General features: G+C 33.2%; 1 protein-coding gene across 4 annotated transcripts in view; it reads right to left on the minus strand.

Annotated features, from left to right (window-relative positions):
* Positions 1-420: 420 nt before the first annotated feature.
* The window catches only part of SLCO1A2 (solute carrier organic anion transporter family member 1A2), a 117,333-nt gene continuing 95,928 nt past the window's right edge, over positions 421-21,825 (minus strand). For 3 of the 4 annotated variants that reach the window (XM_059402695.1, XM_059402694.1, XM_059402697.1), the window contains 7 exons: positions 20,456-20,620; positions 18,885-19,080; positions 15,283-15,448; positions 13,960-14,132; positions 6,827-6,891; positions 6,151-6,268; positions 421-1,678 (listed from right to left, as the gene is read on the minus strand). In XM_059402695.1, coding sequence (XP_059258678.1) covers positions 1,459-1,678; positions 6,151-6,268; positions 6,827-6,891; positions 13,960-14,132; positions 15,283-15,448; positions 18,885-19,080; positions 20,456-20,620 — 1,103 coding nt within the window. In that variant the 3' untranslated portion in view covers positions 421-1,458. The remainder of the gene's footprint in view (positions 1,679-6,150; positions 6,269-6,826; positions 6,892-13,959; positions 14,133-15,282; positions 15,449-18,884; positions 19,081-20,455; positions 20,621-21,825) is intronic. The other variant, XM_059402696.1, reaches the window with a different exon arrangement.

Genomic DNA, 21,825 nt, shown 5'->3' on the forward strand with positions numbered 1-21,825 from the left:
AATATTACTCAGCCATCAGAAAGGCTGAATACCCAATTTTTGCATCAACTTGGATGGGACTGGAGGAGATTAGGCTAAGAAACAAGTCAAGCAGAGAAAGTCAATTATCAAATAGTTTCAATTATCTGTGGAACATAAGGAATAGCATGGAGGACATTAGGAGAAGGGCAAAATAAAAGGGGAGAAATCAGAGTGGTAGATAAACCATGAGAGACTGTGGACTCCAGGAAACAAACAGAGTTTTAGAAGGGAGGGGGAGGTGAGGGGATAGGTGTGTCTGTTGATGGGTATTAAGGAGGTCACAGATTGCATGGAGCACTGGGTGTTATATGCAAACAATGAATCATGGAATACTACATCAAAAACTGATGATGTACTGTATGGTGGCTAACATAACACAATAAAAAAAGAAAAAAAGAGAAAAGTCTTTCATTCTTTTATTGTAACCATAAATGACAAAATAATAATATCAGTAGATTTAGTTTTAAATGTGTATCTTGAATTTTATTAACCCAATTTCATAACAGAAGCTACTTTTAAAGGCATCATTCTCTAAGATGAATTATGGAAAATTATATTGTGTTCTAACTTTGGACACCATGGATAGGATAAACATTGATTTCAGAAGGTCTCCTGAATTTGGGAAAAGTTCCCTCAACAATGCCTGATACTAAAGAGTTTTTCTAATATCATCCTTTCATCCTTTGACTCAGACACTTGTTTTTCAGAGTTTAGTCACCAGGTTTGAATTGCTTAAAAAAAAAAATCCAACAATTTTTGCTACATGATTTTTAATAACCTGACTTAGTTTTTCAGTATTCTGAACAAAATGGGCAAATATAGGGCTTGAGTAATAAAGCTGGGAACAAATTGTGAGCAAGTGATGGCTTATTAATGAGTAATTGATTTTAAAACAATCATGTCTGAAAGCAATAGGGAAAGTTAAAGAATAATTCCTAGAATTAGAAGGTGTGGGCTTCTTTCATACAAAAGTGATACATTTGAATAAAATAAATATTCATGTAAGCAAGATAAGAATTTTAGTATCTAAATAACCTCAGTATCAATCAGAAGTTTGATGGAATTAAATAAATGTTTATAATAGGAAATTTTTAGAATCATTTGGAAAAGGCGATATGGGAAATATACTCTCATTTCACATGAGTTTAAAGAGAAATTGCTATTTTCACATAAAAAATAAAGCTGGCTCTAATATGCTGTTTTGAAAATTATTATAAGTGTCTCTCTGAGAAAAATCTCAAGTGTCATGGATGCCTCAGAAATACCATCACTGAACATTTTTTTTATCTTGAGCAACAACAACAACAACAACAAAAGACACCAAAATTTGAGGTTCGTAAAGATAAGAAAAAGTTACCCTCTGTATCCCTATTGATTTTAAAAACAATTAAGTTGTAGTGAATTCTCCAACTCTGGGAAACATGATATAATAGGGCATCATAGTTTAGTTTTCAGTTCATCATCATTCAAGACTTTGGAATTTTGGTGCATATCTTTGCAGTCATTTTCCTTCCCTGCAACTTTTGCCTCTATAAGCACAGTTCCTGAAGAGACATTTTCACCAGGTAGACGACGTTTCTTCAAAGTAATTAGGATTAAAAAGGCTGGAATATAGCTTATTCCTCTTAGAGCTGATGGCAAACCAAGATAGATGTATCTATCAAAAAAATGTTAAAACATATTAAATCTTACATAGTGTGGTGAATACAAACTAGTATTGCATATCTTTAATTATTAATATTTTGTTCCCATGAGGACAATAACAGCTAATTATTTTGCATGTCAATTTTATATAAGCAACTTTTTAAAACTCACTTATTCTAATGTTTGTTAAATTTTATTTTTTGGAATTTTTCATCCAGAAAATTCACACTTATTTTCTTCTTTTCTAATATTTTAGGTTTGTAAAATCTTTTTACATTAAATTGAACCTCTAATTTAAATGTAATACTGACAGCAATAGCAGTTTTATCCCAATATCTAATTAAGAATGCTCCCAAAGAAATCATTATCAATTGTGATTTCTACTCTGTGGGGTTTTTTTGATGACATTAATCAAGTTAAGGAACTTCCTCTTCTATTCTGAATTTGCTCAAAGTTTTAATTATGAATATGTAAAGTATGACCAAATTATTTTTCTGCATATAGTTAGCAGAATATCAAAGATCTCACCCCCCCCATTACTGTGTTAATCTATTTGGTTAATAGATTTTTCTCATATTGAACCATCCTTGAATATCTAATATAAACTCTATTAGTGAGTGTTTTATACATTAGATTTGATTTGTTCATTTCTTATTTAGAATATTTGCATGCATAGTTATAAGTAAAATTAGCCTGAACTTTTTCCTTTTACTGAATTTGTCTAATGTGAATATCAAGATTGTACTACTTTTGTAAATGAATTGGAAAATTTTCTTTTTTTCCATTTCTTAGAATAACTTGTTTTGTGCAGAAATCATTGGTTCATTGAAAGTTTGTAAAACTTGCCTTAAAAGAATCTGGACTTGGTGCCTTTGGAGAATGGGAATTTTCAAATGATTCATGTTTTTAAATAGCTATGAAAATATTCATGTTTTCTATATATAGTAAAATTTTGTATGGTATACTCATCTAGAAAACTCTCTAATGTTTCCGAATTGCTGTATCTATCCTTTTATATTCCTCTTAGTGTTTATTTGTGTCTCCTCTCTGTCTTTCCAGATAACTGTTATTATTATATTTTAATCTTTTCAAAAAACAGTGTTTTACTTTTTATGACCTCTATGGTATATAGTCTATTAATTTTACCATCTTTTAGTTTCATCTTTTTACTTCTAAAATATTCTTATGAAACACTTCAAGAATGCAGACAAAATAAATTAACTAATATTTTTGCACTTACCACCCAGGTTTTCAAAATGATTAAATTTTTCCATTTTTGTTTTAGGTCCATTCAAAAGAAAATATTAATATATTAAAATCCCATGTGTGGCCCTATGATATTATCTTCTAGCCCTCCCTTGATGTAATACTATGTTGAATGTTATGGATTTTCTTTCCAGTTTATTTGTACAGTTTTACAAAGTATATATTAATAACATATATAATTTATATGTTTTTTACATTTTAAATAATTGGCATATGCTTTACTTTTTATTTTGAAAATTTCTCTTAGTCCCTGATTTTAAAATTATGCTCATATGCACAGTTCTACAGTTCTACTTTTTTTTTTTTTTGCACCACATTTCAATTTGTGAACATGCCACAATGTATTAATCCAGGTCTATATTGGACACTTATATTATTTAACTTTTTTCTAATATCAACAATACTGCAATAAAACTTTTATGTCTCCTTGTGTACATGAACAAGAGTTTCTCTAAAATATGTCTCAGGGTTGTAGAGTACACAATTTAGTAGATATTGTCCAAAAGTTTTCTTCATTAGTTTTTACTCATTACCAACATTCCTCATTATCAACAGTGTCTTCTATTATAAAGAAATTTAAAAATTTATAGTCACATTTGCTCATTTCTTGCTATGTGGCTTGTGTTTTTGACTCAAACCCAAAGAAATAAGGATCAGAGATATTAAGCTCTATTGTTGCTGGTACCTATCTGCTATTGGTCTAATTGCTATTTCTTTGTAAGCCATCTATTTATTTCATAACAGGTTCTTTCTATTTATCTTGAAAGTTTGTAATTTTACTCTAGTATGTCCACTTATATTTATTCTATTCTATTCTATTCATATTTCATCTTTGATATGAAAATTCATGTCTCAAATACCAGGAAATTCTAAGCCATAAATTCTTATATCTGACACTTCCTCCATTCTCTTCCTAGAATTTTTTTTTTGAGGTGTATACTTTGTTAGTTGATCTTTAATATTATTTAAGCATTCATTTTTGTTGAAAGAATAAATGTATAGCATTGAGATAATAAAAGGAATCCTAAGTATGTAATAAATTTCAAGCCAACCTAATTAAAATGAGAATTGGTGAACTGAAAAAAATAATTTCCCAGAATGTAAATCAATAACCTAAACTGGTTTCAACATTTTTTTTTTTAACTTTGTGGCATTAGACTTAGTTGTAATAAATGTTTATTATAGGCTGGAGAAAATCTTTGGTGGTTCACACTTTTCTCTATCCTAAATAATTTTTGTCTATATTTTCTATTCACTTGTTGGGAATGTTTGTTGAAATTTTCCATTCTGATTTATATTTATTCCTGTAATTTTGTGAGCTTTTTGTTTTATATGTTTGAGATTAAGTTGATAGATATATATGGGTTGATTACTGGTATATATTATTGATAAAGTGTTACTTTTATTATGAAGTAATATCCTTCTTTAACTCTATTAATCTTTTTCACTTTTTTAAAATTTTTCATTTTTTTAAAGTAGGCTCCACACCCAGCATGGAACCCAATTCAGGGCTTGAATTCATGACCCTGAGATAAAGACCTGAACCAAAATCAAGAGTTGGATCCTTAACTAACAGAACCACCCAGGTACCCCAATCCTTTTCATTTTAAATTCTTTGTCTCAGACTCATTAATATAGCCACAGGAATTTGATTTACTACCTGCTTGGTATATCTTTCCTGACCTTTATCTTGAACATTCCTCACATATATTTTTTAGGTTGTGTCTTGTAAATAACATATAGCTAGAATTTTGAAAACACTGAAACTCACGTGAAAGTCACTATCTTTTAAGAAGCAAGTTCATTTGCTTTACATTTATTGTTAAATCTGATATATTTAGGTTTATTTTTTTAATTTATTTTGTATGCTTTTATTTTTCTATTTCTTAGTTCCATTGAATTTTCCTTAATCCTTTCCTTCCTTTCTAAGTAGCTTAGAATAAATGTAAGTGGCTATTCTTATATCCTTACATTTTTGGTAAAATTTAATCAGTACTTCTGTTCTTAAGAACTACAAAAGAGTTCTAGATTTTACCTGGATTTTGAGCTAACAAGTTAGTCTGCCCCAGTTGCATGGATGCTGATTCAAGATACAAGATTTCCAGGTTAGAGACACAGGACTTTTTTACGCACAGTACAACAATCAACAAAAGCTGCAAATTCAGGTTGGTTTTCCTTAACCTTCAAGTCCGAAAGGAATCACACAGTGAGAGACCACATGGATTTTGTGCACACAGTAGGTTTGGATCATGGCTAAGGATCCCTAAGTTAAGGAAATCCTATTCTTTTAAGTGGGCTACAAGCAAATCTGCCAACCTTTACCCTAGAGAGAGTTAATATTTTTAACATCTTAGACAGCAAACTCTGTTCTATAGAAAATAAACCTCACTTAAATCTTCCAAGGTCATTTATTACTCAAACATCCTTGAGAAGATAGTCCACAGCAGAAGCCTCTGCTAACAAGATATGCAGAAATGTAAAAGAGACTCATGGAGAACTGTCTACCAACAATGCCCATCTCCTATTTCTAAGCAATATTAACATCTGGTGAATGTTCTCATGAGTACACTTTATCGGCTACTCTAATTAACCTCACAGAGTTTGGTACCAAATATAATTATTTTGTCTGAGATAGCATTTAATTAAGGCTGCTATCAACAGGAATCCTGGCAGCAGGCTTAGGCCAATCTACATTAGGGGACTTTGGGGTTTCTCAACTGTGAAGCAAACACATTCTGTGCACAGTTTGTGCCTGGGCCCACCTCCACTCTACCCCTGCAGAGCTTCAGGGGAACAGAGAACTGATGAAAACGTGAGTCTCATGCTGTCTGCACCCTTCACAACTCTTCACATAGATCCTTTTACTAATCAACAGAAGACCTTAGAGAGTTTTAAAGAATGCTACATTGTTTTTTAGTAAATGAAAACGTTTTCGAACTGCCCTGTCAAGAGAAATTAATACAAATTCAACAGTTCAGGTCTCCAAATGAAAAAGAAATACGAAAATAGAGTGAAATGGAAGTGTTTGTTAAAAAACACATTAATATTATTTTGAGTTTTGTTTAAAATCAGACTCATAATAACAAAAGAATATATATTCTGGAAACACAACCCAAAGTAGTCTAGTATCTGACAAAGAAAATGTTACACATAAATGGTACTATTTTATGCACAGTCTGCACCTAGAAAACAATTCTTCAAAAAATGTATTATCTTTACCTGAAGTTGGTAGAATCATATATCCTGCATGCCCCTGACTCACCACATTTCAAAATTCCCCAATGTAAACATGTGGAATCCACTAAAGCTCCAAAATATATAGGTGCAGGAATTCCAGCTACAATTGAAGAGAGCAGAAGGAAAAATCCATCAACAAGGAAAGAATTAAGGCACATTATTTTGTTTGGAAACATTTTAATTTTCTCTATTTGTAGAACAAATAAAATTTAACAAAATATGAATAGAATGTTCTGTTTTATTTTTAGAAATTAGAAAGTACTTTTGTAATAAAGTTTCTAAATTATAAAAGATAAGTAATATAATATATAAATGCAGCATAAAATTATTGATGTATAAAAACATTGAATTAATGATTCTTTATATTTTTTTCCTGTAGTGTTTTGAACCGATCATGTATACATTTTACTTCAACAAGGCATTTTTGTTCATTTGCTTTTCAAATCTTCTAATAGATGAAAAATAGAATTAAGTTCAGATAGATCTTTTTCAAGTAAAAGGGGGAGCTTCTCCATGTCTTATTGTACCACATTCTCATTTAAATTACAAAGTGCTGCAAGCAAAAGAGATATTTGCTAGACTATTACTCTGGGAGAATAATTTCATTTACTTAGTATTTAATAATGGTCTGATGCTGGAAAAAAGAATGATTTTTTACCAAATACTCTTGTGCAAAATGTATGTAACCCCACACCAAGAGACTTCTCTTCAGGCTTGATGCACCTAAAAAATACGTAAATACACAAATAAAATAGAAGTAGAGATTTAAACACTGTCATAGTTTTATTTTTTTAACTCTTTGTATGCTGGTAACACACTGGGCACTAGAAAATTGTTTTGCATGCTCAGGTCTTGGTTATTCAAGAATAATTATCTAGTATATAGCCTACAGAGGACCTCTACTTCTGGTCCTTGGCATTTTACCCATCATTTTTTGCTCATTCATTTCTATCAGAGAGTTATCAAAGAAGAAAATATTTCATATCAATTTCTATGCCAATATCCACTTATTGACATGGCAGTTCTTCATTAAACATTCAGACTAAAAACAAAACTATGCAACCCTCATTGTATTTAAGTCATTTGTATTGACAAAATACAGAAAAGCCAAGAATTTGTATAAGTAAATGTAAGGCAGAAAGAAAGCAGAAATAAAAATTTTCAAAGGAATATAAGAAAGAAATCCAAAGCAAACACATTTTCTGTGATTTGGTACTGTTTTGAGTCACACAGATCTCTCCATTTTCTCCAAAAGTTCCACCGCTTTTGCACTGTTGCCTGAAATTCCTGTATGTAGAAATGGAGACTACAATTCCCCAGTGGCCCTTTTTGTGTCCCACTCACTCCAGCATCAACATGGCTAACTCCCCAAAGAATTCACTTAGAGAAGTCCACTGCATTCCCTTCCCTTCCCTGATTAACTCGAAGCTGAGAAAATAAAATCTGCTTTCTTCACAAAGGCATACAATACATTTTTACCATTTTTACCATTGGCATTTTCTCAATGTAAGTATTTTACTAAATTTGAAAAATCTCATAATTTGACCTAGACATTATCTTTCTGACATATAGGTTACTTAGACAACATCAGTGATTTATTCAGAAGGTAGTTAACAAAGCCAGGAGACCTAGCATGATCCCCTTAGTCCTACGGTTTCCATTTAATATAGAAATTAGGGCATTTAAATTTTACTGAAAATTTTTTCCTTCCCCTCTATCTCTAATATAGCCCTTAATGATCTCACAGAAGCATGAAATACTAATAACAAAGAAATTATTTAAACTGTCAGAACAGTTTAAATTGTTCTATGAACACGATCATTGATTTGTGTTGATAATAACATAGTGTTATTGTAATCACTTTCATTGATTGGTGTTGGTAATTTCTAGAATTCAAGAATCAGAAAATTAGCATGCAAATCATGCAAAAAATGCTGAGAGAAATTGAAATCATTCTTTAAACTGTCAGATAGCATTGATGCTGTGCCCCTTTACCATCAAGGTAGAAGATCCAGGGAAATTCCACAAGAATAGAGAAAAACACAAGTATATTAATAAAAACCTGGGGGTTAAATTCTACAATATGGTTCTGGCAAGAGATGGGGGAAGAAAATAGAGACATGAAGAGAATCTGATTAGGTACTTGTTTTATTAGAGAGTAGATACTAGTACTAAAAAGTTTTGAAGTTGATAAATAAAACATTAATGTAGTTAAGAATTTCAATAATCAGGTTTAACCATTTGAAAGATACAGCTTTCAAAGCAGTAGCAGAACATCCAATATACATAGTAGTTCCCCCTTATCTGTGATTTCACTTTCTGTGGTTTGAGTCACCCACAGCCAACCGCAGTTTAGAAGCAGATGGTCCATGGACTGGAAGATCAAAAGCAGCTGAATGTTACAGTCCCTGTATCACAGTGCCTATGTCATTCACCTCCTTTCAGCTCATCATGTGGGCATTTTATCATCTCATATCATCACAGGAGGAAAAAGGGTGAGTACAGAGGCACCTGGATGGCTCAGTTAGTTAACTGTCTGCCTTCAGCACAGGTCATGATCCCAGGATTCTGGGATCGAGCCCTACATTGGGCTCCTTCCTCGGCTGGGAACCTGCTTCTCCCTCTCCCTCTGCCTGCCACTTCTCCCACTTGTGCTCTCTCTCTCTTTGTCAAATAAATAAAATCTAAAAAAAAAAAAAAACAAAACAAAAAACGGGTGAATACAGCACAATGATATAATAGTGAGATAGACCACATGCACTTAACTTTCATTGTTGCAATTATTCTATTTCATCATTAGTTATTATTGTTAATTTCTTGTTGTACCTAGTTTATAAGTTAGATTTTATCACGATTATGTATATATAGGAAAAACACGATAGGTATAGGGTTTGGTACTATTCATGGTTTCAGGCATCCACTGGAGATCTTAAAATATATCCCTTGCAGATAAGGGGTTCCACTGTACAATGGAAAGCAAAAAAAGAAGCAAAAAGAATGTAAAATCAATAGACTGTATTAAGTAAAATAGTAAAAAGAGCTTTGCCACAATAATTATAAAATACATAAATGGGTTAAGTGTACCAATTTTAAAGATTTTTTTTTTAATTTATTTACTTGAGAGAGAGACAGTGAGAGAGAGCATGAGCGAGGAGAAGGTCAGAGAGAGAAGCAGACTCCCCATGGAGCTGGGAGTCCGATGCGGGACTCGATCCCTGGACTCCAGTATCATGACCTGAGCGGAAGGCAGTCGTCCAACCAACTGAGCCACCCAGGCATCCCTGTACCAATTTTAGATGATAAAATCATACCTACAGATTATCTATGAAGCATAAAGGAAGATTAAAAACTGAAAATAAAGGGAAAGGAAAAGATGTAACAGGAGCAGTGAACCAAAAGAAAGAACTGCAATTTTAATAAGAAACAAAGTATAATTCCTTGAAAGAAATAGTTAAAAGATAAAGAGAATTTAGTGACGCTAATAATAGAAGTACAATGACCAGAAGCATATAATCCTACAATATAACCTCCAAATACTAAATTTAAAAATAAAAAAAAACGGGTGATGGGTATTGAGGAGGGCATATGTTGTGATGAGCACTGGGTGTTATATGCAACTAATGAATTGTTGAAATCTGTATCAAAAACTAATGATGTACTATATATGTTGGCTAACTGAACATAATTTTAAAAAACTGACAGAATTATAGTAAGAAAATTAGCATGCAAATCATGCAAAAATGCTGAGAGAAATTGAAATCATTATTTAAACTGTCATATAGCATTGATGTTGTGCCCCTTTACCATCAAGGTAGAAGATCCAGGGAAATTCCACAAAAATAGAGAAAAACACAAGTATATTAATAAAAACCTGGGGGTTAAATTCTACAATATGGACAACATGTGCCCTTCAGTCCAAAGCAATATTTAGAGATTTAAACACCTATCTCTGAAAAACTGATGAATTACATTTACAAAATTTCAATAATAAAGTACTTTACTTCAAAAGATCTGAGAACTGATACTCAAAATGCGGAAGTTACCTATTCTTTTCAGAAAAACGTGAAGTACTCAAAAAATGCACTAGGCCCCAAAGAAAGCCTTGACATCCACCTTCCCAACCTGTAATCTTTCAGATTATGTTCTCTAAACATAAAAATGAAATAACAATAATAAACGTATATCTATAGAAAGTTCTAAACAATATGAAAATTATATAATGTGTTAATAAATAAGCTTTGGTCTGGTGGGGCAAATCATAACAGAAACTGCAAAATAGTTCAAAATAAACTTCAAAGAAAATACTAATTGAGGCATAAATAAGTAATAGTTGGGAGGAAATGTGTAGTTTCATCTGTAGCAGTCAAAATGAACAAATGATCTAAGTATTAAACTCAAATAGTTAGATAAAGAACAACAGAACAAACCTAAAAGAAAAAAAATTAAAAAGAGCAGAAATACATGAAATAAAGATTAACAATGAGAACTGATTCTTTAAAAGAAGCAAAATAAAAATATGCCTCTGGCAACAATGATCAAGAAAAAAATGATGAAGGAACAAAAAAATACGTAAGAAAAAAGAGTAAGGGGTGCCTGGATGGCTCAATTGGTTAAAGCCTCTGCCTTTGGCTCAGGTCATGATCCCAGGGTCCTTGGATCGAGCCCCACATCAGGCTCTCTGCTCGGCAGGGAGCCTACTTCCTCCTCTCTCTCTGCCTGCCTCTCTGCCTACTTGTGATCTCTGTCAAATAAATAAATAAAATCTTTAAAAAAATAAATAAATAAAAAATAAAGAAAGAAAGAAAGAAAAAAGAGTAAACCTTTTAGATATAGCAGAGAATATCAGAATGATAAAAGAACATTATAAACACGTATTCACTAACAAGCATACAACAGGTATAAGTAGAAATGGAAAATGTGAATATACACTAACATTGAAAAAGTGGAAATAATAATCAAATATCACTGTCCAAATCAGTCCAAAGTATAAATATTTTTTACGGTGGATGTATGTAACTTTCAACAGATAGATATTTAATATAAGTAGTTCCAGAAATTAAAAAAAAAGAAAATTTATAAATTCATTTTGTGGGGTCTCAAATGATTCCAAAGCAGAAAAAGAATAAAAAAATAGTAGGTCTGTTTTACTTGTCAAGATAGATATAACAATTTTAAATAAAGTAGTGTTTAAGCAAAAAGTAGTGTTTAAGTAGTGTATATATAAAAATATACCATAACTTGGTTTTTCTCATCCATGCAATCAGTTTATAAAAAAAAAACTGTTTTATTTTACTACACTAAAAATAGTGAGTAGAAAAATTATAGAATCATAGATGCAGAAAAATACAATTAATAAAGTTTTGTACCCATTTGATTATTAAAGACTTAGAAACTATATGAAAACTATATACTGAAAATCTACAGCAAGTATCATAATGGAAAAATTTATATGGTTTCCATTAAGATTAGAATACTCACTATCACCACTCTCACTTCAATCACCACTATCATTTAACATAATTTTGGAGGTCCAAGTTGATGATAAGAAAATTTTAAAAGCCTAAGATGTGTAAAGGTTTAGAAGCGAAGAGATAGAACTCTCCACATTTGTACACCTTTCTATATAGAAAGCCTAACAAAATAAAAAAATTATTATAACAGGAAAAATTAAATTAAAAACTAAACTTCAAAAAATAAACAGCATCTATCTAAATTAACAATAACCAACTTGAAAATATAAGAGAAAATAGGGCCACTTATCATTACAAATAAAATACATACCAGTATGTATTCATACAAACATCCATATCCATGTGTAGATATATGTGGATATATATATGTTTATACTTGTGAATGATATAATCTTATATATGTGTATATATTTGGATATGTGTGTGTAGAAAGAGTAAAGATGACAGTTGTGGGTGGGTGAGAAAGAGTTACCATATGAGATATTAACATACACAATATCAAAGTAATAAAATCAATATGGTACCAGTATGAGAGCAGACAAAACTGTGAAATAAGAATAAAAGTGAAAAATAGCCTCATGTAATATTAACACATGAGATATGATAAAGGTGGTACCACAAATCAATAGAGAAGGGCCCTCTTATTTATACTGATGTTGGGAAAACTACTTTATTATATGGAGAAAAAATAACACTGAACATCTGTCTGCCTTATACCACACATAAAAATAGACTTTCAGTGGTTTACAGAACCATATGTAAAAGGTGAAACTATAAATATTAGGATAAAATTTAGGTTAATATAAATTAGGAATGAAAAAACACTTTTAAAATATGACTCCCCAACATAAAAATCCTAAGACAAGAAATTTCAGTATGATAAATTTCAGTATGATAAATTTCAATATGACAAAATTTAGGATTTAATTTCATAAAAGATACTGTGGAGAAATTAAAGATGAGAGACTAAGAGATAATTGTATCCTGTAAACAATATTATATTAATATTTATAATTTAAGCGGAATCATCAAAATTGCCAAGAAAAGTGTAGGAAATATAACAGAAAATGGACAAAGAAAATCAACAACCATCTTGAAGCAGAAGGCTAGAGCTAAAAAAAAAAAAAAATTGACAGGATGCTTAAACACACTGAATCAGGAAATCACATATTAAAACATCAGTGAACTACCATTCTAGACCTGTTGGAGTGGTCAAAGTCCAAAAGTTAGATAATTCCAAGTGTTGTGAGGCTGTAAGTGTAGGAACTCCCTCGCAGTAAAGGTGTGAGAATAACTCATAAGTACTAGCAGTACTTTGTGAATTTTTGTATGCCTGTGCCTTATGAACCAAAACAAGATTTACAGCACAACAGCTCCTGTGTGAATATAAAAGCATATACCAACAAAAAAATTTAGCATTTTACAAAGGACAATGGACACAAAGGTCCATTTTACAAAGGACCTTTAAGATCATATAGCTATCATATTTATGTGGGTGCCTATGGTAAGAGGAAGTGAAAAATGGAATGAAAAAAGCAAAATAAAACAAGAATGAAAACTTGTCCCAGCCTATGAGAATAATGTGCTTTGCACTGAGAATCGTAATTATCTTAACTCTGCCTCTAAGTTCCAATAAAATACGAAGAAAAGAGAAAGAAATGCAAATTTTGTTCACTAGGAATATCTGTGATTGTTTACTAGGCATGAAGAATGCAGGAATTCAATGAACACATGTGTATGACACCGAAGTTTGAACTGGAGTTCTGCAGTTTCCTAGTTTGAGAAAGCCCTTCATCATTTGTCTCTCATGATAGACTTGTAAGAAGAGTTGAACATTTATTGTTACACCTATTTTTTTATTTAAAAAAATGAAGCTCAGATTAAGTGACCCGTTTAATGTCCTTTAGATAGTAATTGGTGACACCAAGGCTTCTGACAGCTTTACACTCTGATGTCCTATAGCTTGAGCCATATAAAATGACTGCTAGGCAACTACTCTTTACCTATTGAAATGACCATTTCATACAGCTTATACTAAAATATAAATGTCTTTTTTTGTGTTAAACAATAAGAGGTTCACATAATTTAACTGCAAAAAATAAAGGAAAAGTTAGGAAGAGAAATTCTGAAAGGTGAATATTCATACTCCTGAACTATAAAATTTTGTGAAATTCAACAATGCCTGATGTAGAACTTTTATTAAGTGATACATGAAAGCACTGAATTCTTAGATAACATAGGCTCCAAGTGGCTTTCTGAGAAAAAATTACCTTAATAAAGGGCCAAAAAGGAATCCAAATAAAGAAAATGATTTTTGTACCTTAGGAGAACCATATATCCAGGTATGGCAGATAAAGAATAAATGAAACTGCCAACTGCTGACAAGATTAAAAAGTACTGAAGCATCATGGAACACTCATATCCTTTGTCACACAGTCCAAGAACTGCAGATGCATTTCCTGATGTTTGAATGCAGCTACAATTTTGGAACACCTGTGTGAAAATAATATATTATCCTATTTAAGAAAGTAAAATTTTGAACACAAATCACAAATATTTTCTATATAGCCAGCCAGATCAGGATGGAGACTATTTATTCCCTTTATTCTCATCTCGATTATGGTCCCTATCAGGATTATAGCATAAAACAAGACATGGAAAGGAGGTTTTAGAAAAATGCATTTCTGGGACGCCTGGGTGGCTCAGTTGGTTAAGCAGCTGCCTTCGGTTCAGGTCATGATCCCAGCGTCCTGGGATCGAGTCCCACATCGGGCTCCTTGCTCCGCAGGGAGCCTGCTTCTCCCTCTGACTCTGCTGCCACTCTGCCTGTGCTTGCTCTTGCTCTCTCTCTCTCTCTGACAAATAAATAAATAAAATCTTAAAAAAAAAAGAAAAAAATGCATTTCTTTCTAAATATGTGAAGTAAATTTGCAATAGCTCAGATATTCTAAAGTCATGTCTTTTAAAAATATATACTGTTTTGTTACAACAGGAAGTATAATAAAGTTGGCTTCAGAACACTCAGTGGAAATATTTAGATACTTACAAATAAAGCTTTATTTCAAAAAATACCGTTCATTTCAAAAAAACAGAGTAAAGTCAATCCTTTAAAAATTCTTGTATGTTTCCAGGTTTTCATAAGAATTTTATGAAAAATTTTTGAAAGTTTTACTTTATCACCAACCAACATTTTAAATATTATAACATTATTTAGGCAAAGAAAAAAAAGGCTAATTCCATCTTCTTAAAAAGCTGTCAGAACGTGAAAAATATAGAAAGGGAGAAAAAAAAATGGCAAAGCAATTAGCCAGATAATGGAAATAAAAACCACCAACTTCATCTCAATGATAAAAATATTTTAGTCCAGAATATTTTTAAAATGAATTATCTGAGTAGTGACATTACTGCTATAAAATTAGAGATCAGTGATCAGTGCCCACTATATTCAAAAAAATTAAAGAAAAAGATTAGTGGTCAGACATTATGGAGTTAAAATAAGATTTATGGAATAAAAAGTAAATTAAATGAACATTCAGAAAGACTTCAATTTTACTTTTATCAAATGAGGACCCAGTTCATGTTGAAGTTTTCAATGCAATGCATAAAACCAAAGTTCTGTAAAAAGACCAATAGAATGTGTTACCATATTTATTCCTGCTCCAACAGATGTCTCACAACCAGCAAGACAAGCTGACATATATGACACACCATTGTTTCCACACACAGGGTCCCATGTTTTAGTTGGACAGTTGCAATCCCTGTTACAATCAGCAAGGATGGTATTTCCCACATATAAATCTTGTTGCATTCTGAAATGATTTAAAATAATGCATGAATGTTGAAAGACTACTAGAGCATTTTCTTTTTCTTCTTTTCATCTTAATCCAAGATTTTATTTCCTCTCCTCCCCAAAGTAGAAACAGGAATCTTCCCACTATCCATGTGTGTCCCACTATCCATGTGTGGACTCAGTACTAAGCTCTGGCATTAAAAAATATCTGCTTTGGTGACCACATAGCCACTTTTCAGTGATTTTCTTCAGATAAAGAAATAGCCAAAACAGGCATTAAAGGCATTAACTGAGTGCCTATCACATAGAAGGTGCTTTTTCAGGCATTATTTGAACACAAAAATGAAGATGACCAAATCCCTGCGGTTGATCCATAGGGTAGTAACAAGAGATCTTATGCTTGAACGCAATTTTGAAGATCAGAATCTGTAAGTTCAATTTGTAATGCAGCTAGTACATTTATCTTTAGAAAGCTAACTACTTGAGTAAACAAATACATTCTCCTAGTATAAAGTATGTGCAGTGGTCACCAAAATGGCAAGGTAGGTTGTTGTTGTGGAACAGTCTCCCTCCTAAGAAGACCAATTAGCAGCTATCCATAGATAAGATACCCTAGTGAAAATCCCAGAACCTGGGGGTGAAGCTAAAGTACCCCCCTAGATCATGAAGACCTACAGAGACCACATTGGAATGGTACAAGGAGCAGATGCACTCTAAACAAATTGCCCCACCGCCAGCTCAGCATAACGCCACACTGGGAAGGCCTCCCTGGGTCTACAATTTTGCCAGTGGGAAGAGAGAACCCAAGGTGGACATCAAGCTCCCTTGGCATTGTGAGATGTTTCCCAGGAGGCCCATTCAGGTCTCACCTCACGAGGATCACTGGGAGAATCTGCAGGCCTCACTTATGAGGAATTAGATAAAGAAGGAGAAAGGGGACAGGGATTATAGCAAGCAGCACTCAGATCTTGGCAGACTGTATTACTTGCAGCATTAACCAAGTACAGATCCCAGCCTGTGGTACAGCTCATCTACAGAGCTGAATGGTGGCTCCTTTTGGCCAAGGAGCTCAGCTGGCACTTCTGCTTGATTTGGGTACCTAGTCAACAGGCCATGGTGGCCGTGGAGACAGTTCAACTGCCCCGTTTGAGCAGAGAAGCAAACTCACAGACCTACCTAACTACTGAGCACAGCCTCCAGTCTTACCCATCCAGAAAGCCTGGCCAGAGAACCTAAGCCAGAGTCCATCCTATAGCCCTTCTCAGTCTGGGAGCCAAGCTAATAGCCCTGCTCTACTGTTAAATGTAACCTCTGGCCCCACATAACCAAAAAGCCTGAACAGTAACCCTGGGCAACCTCAGAGCCCAGACCCAGCACCACCCAGCAGTATAGCCCAGCCTTTGGCACTACCCGAAGTAGTAGTGAACACAGTGTGAAGCCTTGTTCAGGCAGGGAACCTATTCAGTGACTCTACCCAATCATGGAACAGAGCTTGCAGCCTCACCTGATGAGAGAACATGGATAGTGATTCTACCCAACCAGAGGATGCAGTTTCTAGCACCACCTAACTCTGGGATACAGCTAGAGGCCTCTCTCCTGAAGAAGGCCTGGCCAGCAACCTTGTCCCAACAGTAGAGCATGGTTAGCACCTTGTAAAGCTCAGCCTCAACAAAACATTAGCAGAGAAATTAAGAAAACAATCCAATAATTGCATCAAAAGAATAAATACTTAGGGAATAAATTTAACCAAGGATGTGAGAATATGTACACTGAAAACTATTAGACATTGATGAAAGAAACTGAGGAAGACACAAATAAATAGAAAGATATTTTAAGCTCATGGGCTGGAAGAATCAATATTGCTAAAATGTCCACACTACCACAAACAATCCGCAGATTCAGTGCAATCCCTAAACAGATTCCAGTGTACAACTGGCATTTTTCATTAACATAAGAAAACAATTCTAAAGTTTGTATGAACCCACAAATAAGTAGCCAAAACAATCTTGAGAAAGAATAACAAAGCTGGAAGTATCACACTTCTGGATTTCAAACTGTTTTACAAAGCTACAGTAATCAAAACGGTATGATATTAGCATAAAAAAGAGTCACAAAAACTATGGAACAGAATAGAGAACCCAAAAATAAACCATGCATATATGGTTAATTTACAACAAGAGAGCTAAGAATTTACTGTGGGGAAAGGATACTCTCTTCATAAATGATGTTGGGAAACTGGACAGGCACATAAAAAGAGTGAAACTAGACCACTATCTTACCCAATACACAAAAAATAAACTTAAATGGATTAAAGACTTAAATTTAAGACCTGGAGCCATAAAATTCCTAGAAGAAAATGTAGTGAGTGAACTCTTTAACATCAATCTTGGCAATGATTTTTTGGATTGACACAAAAAAGCACAAGTAACAAAAGCAAAAATAAGTGGAACCACATCAACTAAAAAGCTTCCAGACAGCAAGGGAGATCATAAACAAAATGAAAAGACACCCTATGAAGTGGGGGTAAATATTTGCAAATCGTATAGGTGTTAAGCAATTAATATCTAAAATATATTTTAAAAACTAATACAACTCAATACCAAAAACTAAAATCTAATAAAATCCAATACCAAAAAAGCAAACAACCTGATTTTAAAATGGGCAGAGGATCATTTTAAAGCCTTTTGACTAAGACCAAGTATTAAAATGGGCAGAGGAACTAAACAGAGAATTTTCCATAGAAGACATACAGATGGCCAATAAGGAAATGAAAGGATACTCAATATCACCAGTCATTAGAGAAATAAAAATCAAAGCCACAATGAGATATCATCTCACATCTGTTAGGATGTATTATCAAAAGTCAACAGAAAACATTACTCTGCATAACCCTCCTATAAATTCAGCTAACCCTCAAATACATATCCAAAATTATTCAATGATAGAGACAGAATTAGACAAATGAAATGTGTGAATTTACATATGACTTAATATATCATGTGTTAGGATTCAGTTATGCTGGATGTGAGCCCATTGTGGAAACATATAAAGGTGATTGAGACTTTATAGGTAATTCTTAATTTTACCTGCTTATGAAAGTATAAAGTATATGGATCATATATCTTAATACAACCTAAAACTGTTGGTAGTTTGTTTGATATCCACTTTAATATCTATTAGTATCATACACACACACGTGTGGTTATAAACTCACTAACCCTATGATATATTCCCAACCTCTTTAATAAGCCTAGAGCCTGGAGGACTAGGCTTATAATTGATAGATGGAGAAAAGATAAAGAACATGGATTATTGTTGTGAATTCTAATTAGCTAATGATCTGGTCATGGGTAATCATTGAATAAAATACATTATTAACTATATTCATTAGAAATGAATGAACATTATGAATGTTAGATGAACATTAGAAATGTATTCATTAGAAAACAACATACCCTTTATAAGTGGTGGTTATGCCAGCAACTGAAGAATTATCACAGATCATGAGAAAACACAAAAAATGGAGAAGATACTCAATTAAAGATAACCAACATCCTATGTGGGCAGCTTGTTTGACAGTAATCTTGAACTTCTTCATAATTAAACCACCAGCTATATATCCAATGCATATTGGAGGTAAGTTATAAATGCCTATAAATGTAAATAAAATGTTATTTACAAAGAGACTTAGCAAAAGAACAAATATGATAACACTTATCTAATATGTCTTACATAAGAAATCATTTAGATCCAACTCACAGTGAAGAAAGCTGATTGAATTTTATTCTCCATTTAGTTAATATATCATATATATATATCACGCCTTAGGTTGTATTAAGAATTACCTATAAAGTCTCAATCACCTTTATATGTTTCCACAATGGGCTCACATCCAACATAACTGAATCCTAACACATTATATTAACTAAATATAATCTCACATCTGTTAGGATATATTAACTAAATGGAGATAAAATTACGTACAGAGAGATTTTTAAATGCCCGACAATGTCAAAGTATTTTGAAGACTGTTATCACTATTCTTCCTTTAATTATAGTAGGTTGTAAATTTCTTGTATGCAGGGGTCATATTCTACATTTCCTTCTAATGGTTCAGGTAGGAGTGACAAGTCAAAGTTGGTCATTAGTTTATGATTAATATAATTTTGCGGTTGTTTATACCAACTCTAGATGTTGAGAATTTGACTTAGTTCAAGATACTTTGGGAGATTGCTGAGCCTGTGATTGTCAAGTACGTTTACATTTCATGTCTCTCTCCCTAGAAAAAGGGGGAAATATCAAGAAAAAGGAAAAGACAGTGCTCGGTTGCATCATTACAATGCCAGGGTAAGTGAATCCCATCAACATTTTCTTGGGAGACTGGTTAAAAATTCATTCCAGGATACCACACCAGATTGTCTAATTTAGTATGTTTGAGGTGGGCACCAGGTATCTGAACTTTTAACAAGCACTCTGGGTGATAAGGCTGCAGGCAGTCTGGGAAATTCACTTTTCAAAATAGTAAAAAGCTCTCACGGGAAAGCCAAGGTGGAAGAGAGCCACTGGAGGTAATGTGTGGTCTTGGGAGAAACAGAATGCTTGGGCTGTAAAGACGCCTCAAACCACCAGAGGGCCCAGGGAACTCAGGAATTCATAACCTGGAGTTAAAAGAGTAAAACTCAGATTCCTAACGAATTAACATTGTTTTCCTTTTTATGTTAATGGTTTGCTTCTCTGAAAATTATCTCTAATCCGTACATTCCCCAGGATTTCCAAAAATATTTTGAATTTGCATTCTGACTGGAGAAAGACCAGAAAAGAAAGCCAGGATTTCCTGGCTTCTTTCCTTCCCTTCCTTGTTGATTTCCCTGGAGAATGGCAGGGGGAAATGCGCCAGAGACAGAAACATCTCCACATATATCAGTTTAGGAGTTTGCTAGACCCATCATCGTCACACTGTTTACCCTTTCATGGTTAAAAAAAAAGGGGGGGGAGGGAGGAGCTACTGATAGAAGAATAAACATACCAATTAGAAAGATTGCATCTGAAGATGATTTTCCATATTGCTGTTCTAGATATTTAGGCATGAAGGTGAACATATTAACAAATGCATTGAACTGTACAATGCTAATTAGTATGAAAAGCATATAAATTGGGTTGCATAGAAGACTTTTCATGAATGGTAAAAAATCTGAAATGAAAGAATGACAATAGTGTTAAACTAGCTTGACTTTGCATTTTGAAAATGACTTTTTCTAAAACACCAACCTCCCCTTCAAATTAAGTTTTTCGTTTATGGTGCACATACTTGTTTTTGTTTTGCTTTGCTTTATTTTGTTACCTCCTGAAAGCTAAAGTTATATCACTTTGTTACCCTCTGCAAGTCAGTAATGCAGCTGACTGTGCAGGGAGCAGAACACAACTGTTTTACCATCACTAAGTCACTATTGTGTCTTAAGGAAAAACTATAACATAATCCAAATATTGTCTGTGTTCATACCAGTTGCTTTTTTTTCTTCTTTTTTTCCTTCTACTAATATCCTCTCTTTTCTAGAGATTGCCTAAAATGAAAGATGTTTGTTCTGTTTTTTAAAGCTTAGAAGGAGATCAACCTGATAAAGTTCACACTCAAATATTGATATTATTGTTCCTGACCATTTAAAATATGTGGAAATTTATGGTATATAATTTTCTCAAGTGCCAGGTATTTTCCTACTTCCTCAGAATGACAGTTTGGTCCTTCCAGTAGTTCATACTGGACACACAATGAAACCACCTAGGGATCTTTTAAAATATAAACTCCCAGGTTCTACTCTCTGAGATCTTGATTCATTTGGTACTTACTTAGGATTATGTAAATGATATAACCCAAACTTGCTGCTGTCAGTATGGACTGACACAGCTCAGGGCCAAACTTGTGACCCATTTCTTGGAAATGTTCCAAATTCATCCTACCACCATTTTAGGGGTAAAGTCTCACCTATAATTACTTTTCACTTTTCCTATCTTCACATTCTTTGTCTTGATTTCCTTACTTACTGTACATTTTTTGCCCAATAAATTGGCTGGAATCCAAAGGATCCATAAATAAATTCAGAGAGAGAAGGGTGCATAGCTTAATGCAAAGAAACCTATTGTAGCTGTAGAATTCCTATTTATGAATAAAATACATGGCAGGTGAGAAGTGCTCAGAGCACTTTGGAGATTTTTAAGTTCTCCATGTTTGTTGACATCTCTGTTCTAGTAGATAAGTCTCAGTAGTTCAAATCTCTTTTCTATATGTCGCATACTAAGTTCAGCTGTTCCCTACTTGTGAAAACTGATCTTGCAGATCACAATATTCTATGTTAAAATCTTCTATTAGTCCGTATCAACCTTTCAGAAGGAATTGCGAGT

Source organism: Mustela nigripes, chromosome 6 (assembly GCF_022355385.1).
Source record: "Mustela nigripes isolate SB6536 chromosome 6, MUSNIG.SB6536, whole genome shotgun sequence".
NCBI classification, from domain to species: Eukaryota; Metazoa; Chordata; class Mammalia; order Carnivora; family Mustelidae; genus Mustela; species Mustela nigripes.